Source organism: Rutilus rutilus (genome assembly GCF_951802725.1).
Source record: "Rutilus rutilus genome assembly, chromosome: 15".
NCBI classification, from domain to species: domain Eukaryota; kingdom Metazoa; phylum Chordata; class Actinopteri; order Cypriniformes; family Leuciscidae; genus Rutilus; species Rutilus rutilus.
The window spans coordinates 8995627-9010668 of NC_140220.1; the positions used below are offsets into that span (position 1 = coordinate 8995627).

Consider the following 15042-nt stretch of genomic DNA (forward strand, 5'->3'; position numbering starts at 1 on the left):
CTAGGCATTTCAAACTTTTTTTAATGATAAGGGCCTTCAAATAAATAAACCCTTTGCAAGGGACCTCCTTCTAAAATATAAAGGCAGCTATATATTTATACTATTTAAGGGTAGGGTTGACAATTTCGGAGATGCTAGCTAGCTTTGAAAGCTTAAGATCCCACCCTCCTATCAGAGCGCTCTCCAAAACCACGCCTCCTACAAAACACATGAACACGCAACAGCCAGAGCAGAGTCTGAAAAGCGTCTACTAAATTATCTCATGTCTCAAAGCTCATAACATTATAAATAATGAACATAAACTTGCAAACTTAAAGAGCGCTGACTTGCACCACCTGACTGCTGCAGATTCATTTTCGGTGTTGATAGTGTTGGCATAGAAACTCATAAATTCGAGTCTGAGGATGTAGTACGTAGAACAGCTCATAGTAGAACGTCACAGGTTGCCATCTTTTAATTTCGGTAGTTATGGCATGAACACTGCATAAGCATGATGTTCTGGTTCAGGAGGGACTGTGTGGGGGGGGGGATTAACATGCCTAAGACTTTTGCACAGTACTGTATATATTTAGACGACATATATTATTGATTGCTGTAAGGATGTGAAGAGTTTCAACCAGTATAACAAAAAGTGTTTATAAGCACGTTACAATTCAAATGTACGCATCCACCACGCAGGACATCAGTTCTGACTGGATCTCTTCCCAAAATCATCCCTCCCTGACATTTTCGTCTCGTTTTTATTCATTATCTATTGACGAAAATGTCAATAGATGTTCGTCATAGTTTTTGACATTCAAAACCGGTTTTAATTTTGTTATCGTCTCGCTTCATCAGGGAAAAAATTTCATTGATGACGAAATTAACACTAACTGCATTTACATGTCTGAACGACTTAAACCCAACCTTTAATATTGCAGTTTATAAAGACAACATGCTGATTACAAAATAATACAATTGGCTTTTTATTTTAAATATAGCCTGAAGCCAAAGCAAAATGATGGAAAAATAAATCAATTAAATAAGTTAAATAAATTAAAAAATGCAATGTGATGCAATGTGATACAATGTGAAGTTTTTTTTAAATATAAAACATATTGACTGTTCACATTGAAAAAAAAATATATATATATATATATATATATATATATATATATATATATATATTGAAATTGTACAAAAAGATTTTTAAAGTACATTACATTTTCCAGAGACCCCCTTGAACCTTCATACAGACCCTAAATATGTTGTATAGCAGTTAGTTCCTTTAAAAAGTTTGAAGCCAAAGGCGTTTGTGTACTTTGTGTGCTTGGCATTCAGTCAAAGCTGTGATTCACTTTTTGCATCATGATGGCTATTTATGTCCGTCACTGGAGCGTGATACATGTGTTTCTGTAGACAAACAAGGCTTTGCCCTGCACTGCTGTAAAAGTGGTATTGATTCGGTGGAAACAAATCAATCCAACCATTCAGGTTCTTTGTATGTTTTAATAAGAAGCAAGGGTGCACTGAGGCCTCGGTTTGTATTCCACGGAACGAGAAGTGCTAAGCATCCCTCTAAGGAGGAACAGGGCTTATTCAGGGAGAGTAATTCAGGAGCCTTTCAGACGGCCAATGTCATTCTCACGCTGAGATAGACACTGCAGTGTGAGGTTGGGCAAGTCTTCAACAAAAATGTCTGCCGTTAGTGTGCGTTTTGAAATGGATTAAAAGTGCTTTATCACATCACCCACACTGGCTGGGCAAACAGTGAAGCCATTTACGGAGGCGGGTGAGTGATTGATCCTCCAGCGGCCTTTAAGAAAACATAATGGGGACTGTGACTTGGGGCCCTCGGATGATTCACTCTGCCTCAGAAAACGCTGGAGGCAAGTTTTCGACAAATGCTAAAGAGACACTTTTGTTAGCATGGATATTTGGTAGTTATTTCCTTTTTTTCTTAAAAATCAATATAATCAGGGGCCGTTGTTTTTTTTCTTTCAGATTTGACATATTTAAAGGGGTCATATAATGGTACATGCACTTTTACAAGTTGATTGTACTGAAATGTGTTGGCAGTACCTGTACACAACCATCATATAATGATAAAAATCCATCCAGTGTTTTTTTTTTTAAATCTTCTTATATGTTTTCCCCTCTCTCAAATCAAGCCGTTCGACCTAGTGACGTCACACGGTCGGACGCCCCTCCCACGATTGTTGATTGACAGCAGCGTTTCAACACAGACCCTCCCTCGCTCATGAGCGAGCTGTCAATCATAGTCCGCGCGGACCGGCGTGGTCATTGTTGATACGCTGGAGCACTATCTATGAGCAGAATGGCATCTAAGCGATTGCGGTGTTCTGTTCACAAACTTTTAATTTAGACCCTAAAGAATCATATTAGCTTGTACAAAAATGGCATTATATGACCCCTTTAAGTTTGGATGTGTCATATCAAAATAAAACATTAAAAAAAATATATACTGGATGTGGATGAATGGAAAGTTAAGCATTTATTTGATTTTGTTTTCAATTTATTGTGTCCTTGCTGAATTAAAGAATAAAAAATCTTACTGACCCAAAACTTTTGATTGGTAGTGCATACAGTATAGCTGCCTTTCTATGTGATAGAAAAAGGGTCAGTCATCCCAAATGATTGGGACACTGATTGGACAAGAGTCTGGTTAGTGCAACATAAGTCATCAAAATGGAAGAGAAAGACTAAACTGCAAATGCAAAAATCTTAAGTTCCGTTTTGTCAGTTTTTAGGAGTGCACTAGCATGTAGATGACCTCAAAGCTAAAAGACATGGATTAAACGTCACACAATTCTTATTTTTATTCCTTTTTTGCACTTCTTAAGAACTATACTCTTATATGCTATTGTTGTTGTTTTCCCTCAGGAGTAAAATGACAGGAGGTTCCTACATGAATGGAACGCTCAGTGCTAAGCTTCAACACTTGTAGGACCTAAAATCTGTCTTTAAAATACACAATCGCTGCTCTCTTGAGGGATTTCGTGGGGCATTCGGCGTGTGCATCACATTTATGCAGCTGTGCATCTGTAGGTGTTAGAATAAGGGCTCTGTCTCTTTCTTTCTGCTTTGTGTCTAGGCTTGGCGTGTGTTTCTTAAGACTGATGGATTTGTTTGAATATGTTCTCAGTGCATACTCAAAGGCAAAGCCCTGGTAAACAGTCCTCCGCTTGTGTAACTGGCATTCACTCAAATGACCCAGGATATTGCAAACACTTCAGTCGCCAGCTTGCGGATCATTAAGGCTGAAAAATGACACACAAAAGTGAATTTGGAATTTGAGATATGTGATTTCTTTAACCACTTGATTGTGGAATTAATCTCATGCCACATTTATAAGTATGTGTTGGCTGGTTATTGCTCTGCGAGTCCCTTTGACGTCTCGCCACTTAAATAATTGTGCCTCAAAATGTTAAAAGCTTGAAACTGATTAATGATACAACAAAACACAAGCCCTTCACTGGCTCCTAGAGATCCTATTTCCAGTGTGAGGCAATGTCTGACTTTGTAAATCATGGGTGTAAGTATTACCATGATCGCAAGCCAGAATATATGATCGTTTTAACGTAAACTAATGAATAAAATACTGCATTTCTATTGGTTCTAATTTAAGGTTTCTTACTGGGGAGAAATCCATCGCTCTCTTAGCCGCCATTAAACAAGAGTGGACTGGATTTAGCATGATTGAAATGTGCTGGAGTGCTTGTTATTTGACCTACATTGTTAAATAAGTCCGTGTTCAGAGCATTACATCTCGTAAGCTTGAATGCATAATTAAAATTATTTGATTGCCGGGAAATGGACTAACTTTACCGTAAAAGCAAGTGCTTGGATGATGATCTTTGGCATTTGTTCTGAATATATACTCGTATCTCTGGTGCCATTCTACTTTTGTATGGTGACACAGAAGCATAATAGTGTTAAAATTTCAATTGAAAGTTGGTATAGCATCTCTTATGACTCATTTTTCTCTCTTGCAGGACACAGACCTGATTATGACCTTTAACATCTCCATGCATCGCACCTGGTGGATGGAGAACGGCCCGGGGTGCAGGGTGACCCCCGTGACCCCTCCTCCCTCCTGGGCCCCGGAGGACCATCGCTACATCAGCATCGCCGGCTGCCTGCTGGAGTACCAGTATGTGGAGGTGGCCCACAGTTCCTTGCAGATTATCCTGGCTGTGAGTAATCCTTTACAGGGCTTTTCTTTCCTTTTGCTGTGCTTGTGATCGCGGCTCCTGGTATTAAATATGTATTTACGGTCCTTTGTTATATGTCTCTTCTGATTGGTCGCTCGTGAAATTCTGCGATTTAAATATTAGTGTACACTGACAGCTAGACTATATAATTGACTGTTACCAAGGATGAGAAGCTCTGCTTTAGAGTGTGGAAAATTCGGCAGTCGTCGGCGCAGTACATTTGTTTTTGTCTGTTTAAAAGAAAACCAGTTGATTACACCAAGTCTGTAAATATCGGTTCAGGAAATGCTTCAGAGTATGAGAAGCATCGAGCAGTTTGGCCGAGCTCCAGTGCTGATATTGCTTGAATGCGGGTTGTTAATAGGAGCTCAGCATGCTACCTTCCTTCGAGTCTTTATTCTTTATCTCTTCCATTACTTGCGACACCTGCTTCTACTCCCCCCTTCCACAATCAGCGTCTCTAATGCAATAGTGAAGTGAACCCCCTCCAATGTGGATTCAGCAATTCTCTGATTACAAGCCTGTACAATACTCTCCCTCAGCTTTCATTCTCATACAGCGAAATCTAATTTCAAACATGTTTTTTTTCCCCAACGCAACATGAAATTAAATTTGACCCTGTTTACTGCATGATTCATCAGTCCACATTATTTTGTTTTCATAATCTAACTGTAATATCCTTCGATTTCTTACAAAAAGACATCTGTTTTCTTTTGATGTAACCAAGGCCGCCGGGGCAAGGAAAAATGTGAACCAGTAATATCAGAGAATGCTTTTTTTTTTTTTTGAGAAATATTGTGTTTCACTTGGAAAAGGTATCATTTACAGATGTTAAATGGGTAGTTGACATGAAATTTCAAAAAGCAACTGCAGTATCATGCAGTATGACATTCTATACATCATCTGTTTTAAACAAGGTTTGTTTCTAATTGTTATGTATACAGCCCACATTTTATACCGTTTTTATTTTAATTGGGAGACACATTAAATATTTCTACTTTATGAGCTAAATTGTGGTCATAAATTGTGAAAATCTGGACAATTGGTGACCATCGTCAGCACCTAAATTATGATATCATGTTATCAACATAAAGAATTGAGGTTAAAGTGCTGTATTTCCCCTTATTATCCCATACAGTATACGGGAAAATATATGTCCTGTAATTGGTCACCATTTTTTTCCCCACAGTTTTTAAGTTTTTGACCTTTTGACCACCTTTTAGCTCAGGAAATATACATTAATGAGTCTCTTAATTAATGAATTATTTTTCAACATCTTTTTTGCCTTCACTTCTTCATTTGTAATGGTCCTGCTGTGAGACAAATTCATTTTTATACAAATAGTACAAATAGTCCATGCACTCTCTCAATTAATATGAGCTCATTTGTTTTATCTACAGTTATGTATTATCTACATTTGAAATGTATTAAAGATGCTATACAAATAAAAATATTAATTGTATATTATAATTATATTATGTAATTTTTTATTTATACTAATATAATACAGTTAAAAAAATATACATAGGCATATATATATATATATATATATATATATATATATATATATATATATATATATATATATACTGTATATATATAATTACAAATATATTATTTTTATTGTATTATTATTATTATTATTATTATTATTATTATTTTATTATTATTATTATTATAAAAAAAATCTCTTTTTTATATAGTTTTAGATTAATTGAGGAATGTCACACCACAGGAATTCCCAAAAGTATTTCATGTCAGTTACCAATACAAATATATATGCTTCAATAAATATAGTTGGCGTGTTGATGAGCATGTTATCTGACTGGCAACTACCACTGCACGTTTTAATCAAAGACAACATTTGTGAACGATGTTTTGTTGCTGATAACAAGCTTTTTGCACGTAATATCTCAAGTTGTAGCGTGACGTGCTGTAAGCGAGAGTGTTTCTTTGCGAGGCTGGTATACTGTACCTTATCAGCCGTGATGTCTGGGGGTCAGTAACTTTAATGGTGACCGCCTGTGTCTCATAAAGAGCTGTAGGCAGGTATCGGCTCCATTCGCCCCGATATTTATAGACCTTCCTCTGTTATGACTGATGTTCCTGTTGAGATATTGTATAGCGAATAGCAGAGGAGAAAGGCAGCTGCTTGTCTGTGCAGACAGAGTGCCTGGTGGGAGCTTTCAGCGGCTTTGTGGTGTTCTCTCTCCAGAGAGGAGAGTAGGCCCCGCTATAGACCTTATTCAGAACAGCGCCATCACAGGTATGAAAGCGAGGCTGTGAGGGATAGACTTACCATGTTTTCAATGGCTCCTAGATCACTTATCATTTTCCACAGCTCATGTTGTCTACTGAAATTTCTTAGAAAGACATTTTTGCAGTGTTTCGTCAGTAGAACACTTCAAAAACATTACATCTGTTAGATTGCTTGAGGATGTATGAGAGGATCCCTAGGCTGCTGAGGTGTTTTATAGTGACTTCACACATGCCATGTAATTAGGCATGTGTGTTGATGAAACAGATCTGAATGTGGCGGTGTTGAAATGACAATATTGAAGCACACCTGCTTCCCAAGGGAGCTTCACCCTCTGACTGTAAATGTGAGGGATTTCACTAGCAGTTTTTTTTAACTGTACCTTATGATGAAGTACATAATATGAGAAAGTACTTTTCAGACTGCCATATAACTCATCTGAAAATGATCTTTTATTTTATGGGAACACTCTCTAAACCTGACAAGAAGTGGCGTAGAAACAATTTTCACAAATTTAATTTCACAAATAATTACAATGAAATGGCAAGTAACACATTTAATTAAACGTGAAATTTTGAAGTGGATAGACTGAAATAGTATTTTGTTGTAAAATTTCTTCACCTATAAATCGCCTGTTCGTCTGTTAAATGGCTTTGCCCAGCCAGTGTGAGTGATGTGATAAAGCACTTTTGATCCATTAAAAAAATATATATATATACTGTGTATGCAATGAAAATCAAAAATTGGTATGCTGGTAATTTTAGAACAGAGAAATAGGATTACATTTTTTTAAAAATGAGACAGTTGTTGACATGCAGAAAGAGTACAGAACTATAGAATGAATGTGAATGTAGAAGCTCAAATCTTATGGTCTTAGAAGAATTTAATGAGAAATGTTTTTTATTTCATAATAAAAGCTTGAGAAATTCACCATTTTCCCTTCATTTAATTGTATTACTGTCTAGGAGATATTAAAGAGATCTCATTAGTGATTTTTCTTTCCTATGGGTCACACATATGAAGGACTAAAAATGACAGAAGGAAAAATAAATAAATAAAAGTAGAAATAAATAGCCAAAATCACACACAAACACGCTGTTTAAAAGCAAAAATGACAAGAAAAAACATATAAAAACGAATGAAAACTGACTAACTGCAATGCATTTCAATGGACGTGGAAGCAGAGAATGTCCGAGTGTATTGGGTTAGCTATGCGCACTGTGATTGGCTCATTGCGTTTGGGGGCGTGACTTAGCCATAGGTTAATTAGCATACAGGCGCAGGGAAAAATAAATGTAGAAATGTGGAAATACAGAAAGAAAAAAATAAATGTAGAAATAAATAAATGTAGAAATAAATACATATATAAATAAATAAATATAGAAATAAATATAGAAATAAATGTAGAAATGCATAAATACATATAGAAATGCATAAATAAATAAATACATGTAAAAAATACATAAATAGCCATTTATATTACCAAAATGTATTTATTTTCACTATTATTTCTGCATTTATTTATTTATTTCTACTTTTATTTATTTATTTTTCCTTCTGTCATTTTTAGTCCTTCATACACACACTTTTATATGCGGAATAAGAAATATTGTTAGGGCCTGTCAGATATTATGTAGGAAACTGTTGAAGTCATTGCATGTTCAATAATGCTTAGACTTCTAAACACAGAAACTGTTACAGTAGGCCAGGATCAATAAGACAATGATTGAATTAAGCTCTCTCTGAAGCATTGAAAGGGACAAGACATATGTCTGTGTCAGCAGAAGTGCTGAGTTGAGTCCCACCGCTGGCTGCTCGGGCCGTTCTAAAGGACTGTAAAACAATATCAAGGCTTGAAGTTTATTGCTAGCGTTTTGTTCATGGTGTCCCTGCGGAGAGTCACAGTTTGGGTCGTTTCATGAACCCACCTGAGACAAGCTTAGTTTATTGCTCCAAGTTTCTTGAAGGTCCAAGATTACTGAAGTTTCTTTTTTTCTAGTTTTCAGGTTGTTTAAAATGATTTCCCATTTTTCATTTATATGACTTTTTTGTCATCTAATACAATTCTTACTATGAATATCCATTTTCATGCTGTACTTTTGTGATGCCTGAGTTCACTTGTAGAATTTAAAACAATAGATTTTAATTTATAGTGGTTTATTTTTTACTTATTTGGACAAAAATTCTAATGTAATTTATCATTCGTACATTTATCATACCGTTTATCATTAATCGGCCAATATACACTCACCTAAAGGATTATTAGGAACACCATACTAATACTGTGTTTGACCCCCTTTCGCCTTCAGAACTGCCTTAATTCTACGTGGCATTGATTCAACAAGGTGCTGAAAGCATTCTTTAGAAATGTTGGCCCATATTGATAGGATAGCATCTTGCAGTTGATGGAGATTTGTGGGATGCACATCCAGGGCACGAAGCTCCCGTTCCACCACATCCCAAAGATGCTCTATTGGGTTGAGATCTGGTGACTGTGGGGGCCATTTTAGTACAGTGAACTCATTGTCATGTTCAAGAAACCAATTTGAAATGATTCGAGCTTTGTGACATGGTGCATTATCCTGCTGGAAGTAGCCATCAGAGGATGGGTACATGGTGGTCATAAAGGGATGGACATGGTCAGAAACAATGCTCAGGTAGGCCGTGGCATTTAAACGATGCCCAATTGGCACTAAGGGGCCTAAAGTGTGCCAAGAAAACATCCCCCACACCATTACACCACCACCACCAGCCTGCACAGTGGTAACAAGGCATGATGGATCCATGTTCTCATTCTGTTTACGCCAAATTCTGACTCTACCATCTGAATGTCTCAACAGAAATCGAGACTCATCAGACCAGGCAACATTTTTCCAGTCTTCAACTGTCCAATTTTGGTGAGCTCGTGCAAATTGTAGCCTCTTTTTCCTATTTGTAGTGGAGATGAGTGGTACCCGGTGGGATCTTCTAACGAGTGGTTATTTCAGTCAAAGTTGCTCTTCTATCAGCTTGAATCAGTCGGCCCATTCTCCTCTGACCTCTAGCATCAACAAGGCATTTTCGCCCACAGGACTGCCGCATACTGGATGTTTTTCCCTTTTCACACCATTCTTTGTAAACCCTAGAAATGGTTGTGCGTGAAAATCCCAGTAACTGAGCAGATTGTGAAATACTCAGACCGGCCCGTCTGGCACCAACAACCATGCCACGCTCAAAATTGCTTAAATCACCTTTCTTTCCCATTCTGACATTCAGTTTGGAGTTCAGGAGATTGTCTTGACCAGGACCACACCCCTAAATGCATTGAAGCAACTGCCATGTGATTGGTTGATTAGATAATTGCATTAATGAGAAATTGAACAGGTGTTCCTTATAATCCTTTAGGTGAGTGTATATATATCTTTTTAATCTTTTTGAAAGCCTCTTATGCTCACCAAGGCTGCATTTATTGGCTCAAAATACAGTAATATTGTGAATAAAAAAAATTATTTCTACATATATATATATATATAAAAAAAAAATTGTATTATAAAATGTATTCATTCCTGTGATGGTAAAGCTGAATTATTAGCTTCATTACTCCAGTTTTCAGTGTCGCATGATCACACGATGAAAACACTCTATGCTGATTTGGTGCTTATGACACATTTCTCATTATTTTCGATGTTGAAAGCAGTTGTGCTGCTTAATATTTTGTGGAAACTGTGATCCATTTTTCAGGATTCTTAAAAAAAATGCATTTATTTGAAATATTCTAAATGACTTTATTTTCACTTTTGGTCAATTAAATCCTTCCTATCTGAATAATTTTCTCTTATTTTTTAAACATACTGACCCCAAAGTTTTGGACTGTTGTATATATGTATTTCATTAGGCAGTATCATTTATCACAAACTAAACTTTTGCAGGGTGATAAAAGTTTTAGCGATAATGGCTGTATGTGTATTATCCTTTACATACAGTAATGTTTGCTGTTTAAATCGAACAAGAATCAAAAAGCATTTGTCAAGACTGTCAGGGCTCAGATGTAAGTTCTTCAAGAGCTTTATCATGCAGTCAAGAGTCTTTGTCTTGCCGTTCATAATGTGTTTTCTCTGGACTCTGTGCTGTTTTGCCGCCTCACAACGTGTTTCTTTATGTTTCAGACCCTCCCCAGTTGTGTCTGGATGCATAGACAACATTTTCAATCAGCCCCCTCAAGCTTTCAGATACATAATGATCGTCTTTGTTCCCCACATAGGAATCGGGGTGTTGAAAAATTGACTCGTTCATTATTTTCTCCTAAAGCGAGTAAGTGCCTCTTTGATCAGTTAACTATGGTGACAACCGCTCTCTCGCTCCCTCTCCGCACTTCTCGTTTTATCTAGCTGACAAGAACACAATTGATCAGCACATTTTTGTTTCAATAAAACACAGTCATTTGACAGAACACAAAGTGTCCAAGTAATAATTTCTTATCTCATATTTATTAATGAAAATAACCTGGGGGTTAATTCGATTCAGTAATATGGAGATGGATGTGGCTTGTTGAAAGGCCGTAGATGTGAACTACAGTAATGACAGCTCGATCTTCACACACACAGAGATAATTATGTGGATTACAGAGGAGGCATCTGGGAGGGAGTGCTGTCATTTCCCTGCTAGCCAGCCACTTTGTGCTTTTCTTTTTCCCGAACGGCACCTGCAGCAGGCTCCTAGACGTGCCTTTGCTCCCATTGTTTTCCCGCGTCAGAGCAACAGTGCGGCACCTTCAGTTAATTAGGTTTCTCTTCCAGCCGAAATGGATGTGGAGCCTTCGACCATTCATTTACAAGCATCTCAGACATTAGTAAGGCTGCATGCATCATTACACAGTAAGGGAGCGTCAGTCTGAAAGTAATTAAGTAGAGTTGTATGATAATGAAAGGCCCGTGGTGTAAACTAATATCGGAATCGTACAACGATCGCTTCGTGATAATCCGAGGTCCTCTTGCTCTCCTTGTCTTCCTCTTGCACTCTGTGGGGGGAATTCACCAATGTAGCATGGTATTTCAGTGCAAAAACCTGCATAATATTCACTAAACACCTGCAGTTCAACTTGACCGGGTGGTTTATGCACTAGCATACGTATTTAAATGAAGTCATTAAGTCATTTGTCTTTCTGTTCAGTGCAGACACGCCTCTTTTCTATGCAAATGAAGCTTATTGTAGAATGCACTTTATTTATAAATCTCAGCGCTATTTGTCTGGTGTAATTAACATGCTTTTCTCCGCCCGCAGAAAACAGGTGGTATACAGAATTTTATTTAAATTGATGGTTATAAATATCTGTGTTTATTTTCTATAAATGATCAAGTGATGCAGAAGAGCAGATACATAGGCTATTCCTTTCTGCATATTAAAGAGCAAAATTGTAGGCAATCATTTACACTTGTTCAAAGGTTTGGAGTCAGACATCAGAGGCATTTATAATGTTTCGAAAGATTTCTATTCCAAACAAATGTTGTTCCTTTTAACTTAATATTCATCCTGAAAAAGAAATGTATCACAGGTTCAACAAAAAATATTAAGCGGTATCATGGGCGTCGGAACCATTGTATATGGGTGGGACAAGACCCACCCACTTTTTAAGACCAATGATATTATACCCACTCACTTTTACCGTCTCTAATTCAGCGCATTTGTCTGTTCGCTTTTCAGAGCGCCGTCAGTCAAATCCATTCCACTTGAGGAATTAAAATTATAATTTTTTAAGTAAAATTAATAAATTAAACTCTATTTCCGCTGAATCGCTACATTATATTTCTATAATATTATATTATATATATTAATTATTGCAAAGAACCGCCCGACGTTAAGTGGAGTTTAGTTTACTTGTTTAATTAAAAGGCACCAGAATAAAGTTACATGAAATGGTATTTACTCCAGTAACATTTTTCTGGGGGAGGACCCACCCACTTTTTTTTTTCTTCCGACGCCCATGAGCGGTATATAAATATATTAAAATTGATAATATGAAATGTTTCTTGAGCAGCAAATCAGCACATTTGAATGATTTCTGAAGGATCACGTGACACTGAAGACTGGAGTAATAATGCTGAAAATTTTGCTTTGCCATCACAGCATTTTTAAATTATATTAAAATAGAAAAAAATTAATTAAATCACAATATTACTGTATTTAAGAGACATCTCTCAAAAAACTTGTCTTACCGAACAGTAATGTCTAATTGATGTTTAAGTCAAGAGGAAATCAAAATGGACTGTTTGCAATCGTACAGTGTTAGTTTAGCCAAAAAAAAAAATTCTGTCACCCTACATGACTTTGGAACGCCAAAGAAGATATTTTGAAAAAGGTTATTTTGTTTATACAATCAAAGTCAATTGTGTTGTTTTGGACCCTCATTGTATGGACAAAAAAAAAACTGTTCCACAGAAGATAGAAAGTCATACAAGTTGGGTTTAATTTTGGGTAAACTATCGCTTTAGAATTGTAAATAATGTCATATCATATTATAACATGCCGTTATATTAAGGTAAAATAGGATTCAAATGCCATTTCATGAGTATGTAGGTTGGTTACCCTGCACACACAAAATGTTGTTCCATGCCAATTTATTGCATTGTGCATGGTCAGTACCTGTGTAAGTTGATTTATTATTATCTTTAAGAAGATTCTTCTTTTGGTCCATGACTAAATCTCTAGAAAAGCACTCGTGTGAAATATCTCCTCATTTGAAGATGCCACAGTGGACTTCAAACTTGTTTCTAAACAACCCTTCTGCAGACACAAACTTTGGAGGTCCTTTAGAGGAGAGTGTGTTAATTTCCTCAGGTGCTTGGGATGAAACAGAGTGCGCACTTGTATCCGATGCTGCCTGCAGTGAGTGCATTGTGGGAAAGACACAGGATAAGAGGGGAAGAGAGCACCGATGGTGGGATAACACTTCTCATCTGTGATTAATGCTCTCTCCCTCACCTCCTGCCCTGAGTACTCGTGAGGTCTGTTGTGTTGCTATCCACCAGCGTGTAGACAGAGGAGGAGGAGGAGGAGGCTCTCTTGTACCCGCTCGTGTAATATGCAGAAAATTGGACTCACCTGAAACAAAACCCTTTTGCCATACGCAATGCTAATGTACTGAAAAAGCATACGTCAAACTGACATTCTCCACAGAAGTCCTTTGTGAGGTTTAGCTGAATGTCTGGCATATATTCATTTTCGAGAGTCCACCTCTGGGCCATTGGGAACTGTTCCTGGGAAGATTTCTCCTTCACAGTGAAAGAGAAGGAGAGAGTGTTGGCAGGCAGTTGGCCAAACCTCTGCTCTCTCTCTCTCTCTCTCTCTCTCTCTTTCACACAGACACAGATATGAAGGGGAGAGTGGGGGCTCTCGTATGCATGGATGCATCAGTAAATGAGCTGTGTCCAGCACACCAGAGCAGCACTGATGTCGCACGGCCCCGGGATCAGCCTGACCATGAGCAGACTGTGTAACCAGAAGGGCTTCCCATAGACAGTCTAGTCAAAAGACCTGCTCTCTTTTCAGGGTTTGTTGCCATTTGGAATTTAATTGAGAATATCTTTAAAATTCCAAATCAATTTTTGCATTTAAATTAAATGGATAGTCCTCCCAAAAATGTCCTCCTCACTACTAAATATGCCTTCGGTCAACTGTTAGTGGTATTATAACAAAGTGGAAGCAATTGGGAACAACTCAGCCACGAAGTGGTAGGCCACGTAAAATCACAGAGCGGGGTCAGCGCATTTTGAGGCGCACTGTGCGCAGAAGTCGACAACTTTCTGCAGAGTCAATAGCTACAGACCTCCAAACTTCGTGTGGCCTTCAGATTAGCTCAAGAACAGTATGTAGAGAGCTTCATGGAATGGGTTTCCATGGCCGAGCAGCTACATCCAAGCCTCATATCACCAAGTGCAATGCAAACCGTTGGATGCAGTGGTGTAAAGCACACCTCCACTGGACTCTAGAGTAGATGAGATCTGTTCTCTGGCAATCTGATGGACGAGTCTGGGTTTGGCGGTTGCCAGGAGAACGGTTCTTGCCTGACTGCTTTGTGCCAAGTGTAATGTTTGGTGGAGGGGGGATTATGGTGTGGGGTTGTTTTTCAGGGGTTGGGCTTGGCCCCTTAGTTCCAGTAAAAGGAACTCTTAATGCTTCAGCATACCAAGACATTTTGGACAATTTCATGCTCCCAACTTTGTGGGAACAGTTTGGTGATGGCCCCTTCCTGTTTCAACATGACTGCACACCAGTGCACAAAGCAAGGCCCATAAAGACATGGATGAGCGAGTTTGGTGTGGAGGAACTTGACTGGCCTGCACAGGGTCCTGACCTCAACCCGATAGAACACCTTTGGGATAAATTATAGCAGAGACTGTGAGCCAGGCCTTCTCGTCCAACATCAGTGCCTGACCTCACAAATGTTCTTCTAGAAGAATGGTCAAACTTTCCCATAAACACACTCCTAAACCTTGTGGAAAGCCTTCCCAGAAGAGTTGAAGCTGTTACAGCTGCAAAGTGTGGGCCAACTCCATATTAAACACTACGGAATAAGAATGGGATGTCATTAAAGTT

At 37.9% G+C, this 15042-nt stretch overlaps 1 protein-coding gene across 2 annotated transcripts in view; it reads left to right on the plus strand.

Moving 5' to 3' along the window:
* The window catches only part of nkain2 (sodium/potassium transporting ATPase interacting 2), a gene marked incomplete at its 3' end in the record, with an annotated part of 169568 nt that overhangs the window by 118242 nt on the left and 36284 nt on the right, over positions 1-15042 (plus strand). For both annotated transcript variants that reach the window (XM_084432703.1, XM_084432704.1), the window contains exon 4: positions 3996-4196. In XM_084432703.1, coding sequence (XP_084288829.1) covers positions 3996-4196 — 201 coding nt within the window. The remainder of the gene's footprint in view (positions 1-3995; positions 4197-15042) is intronic.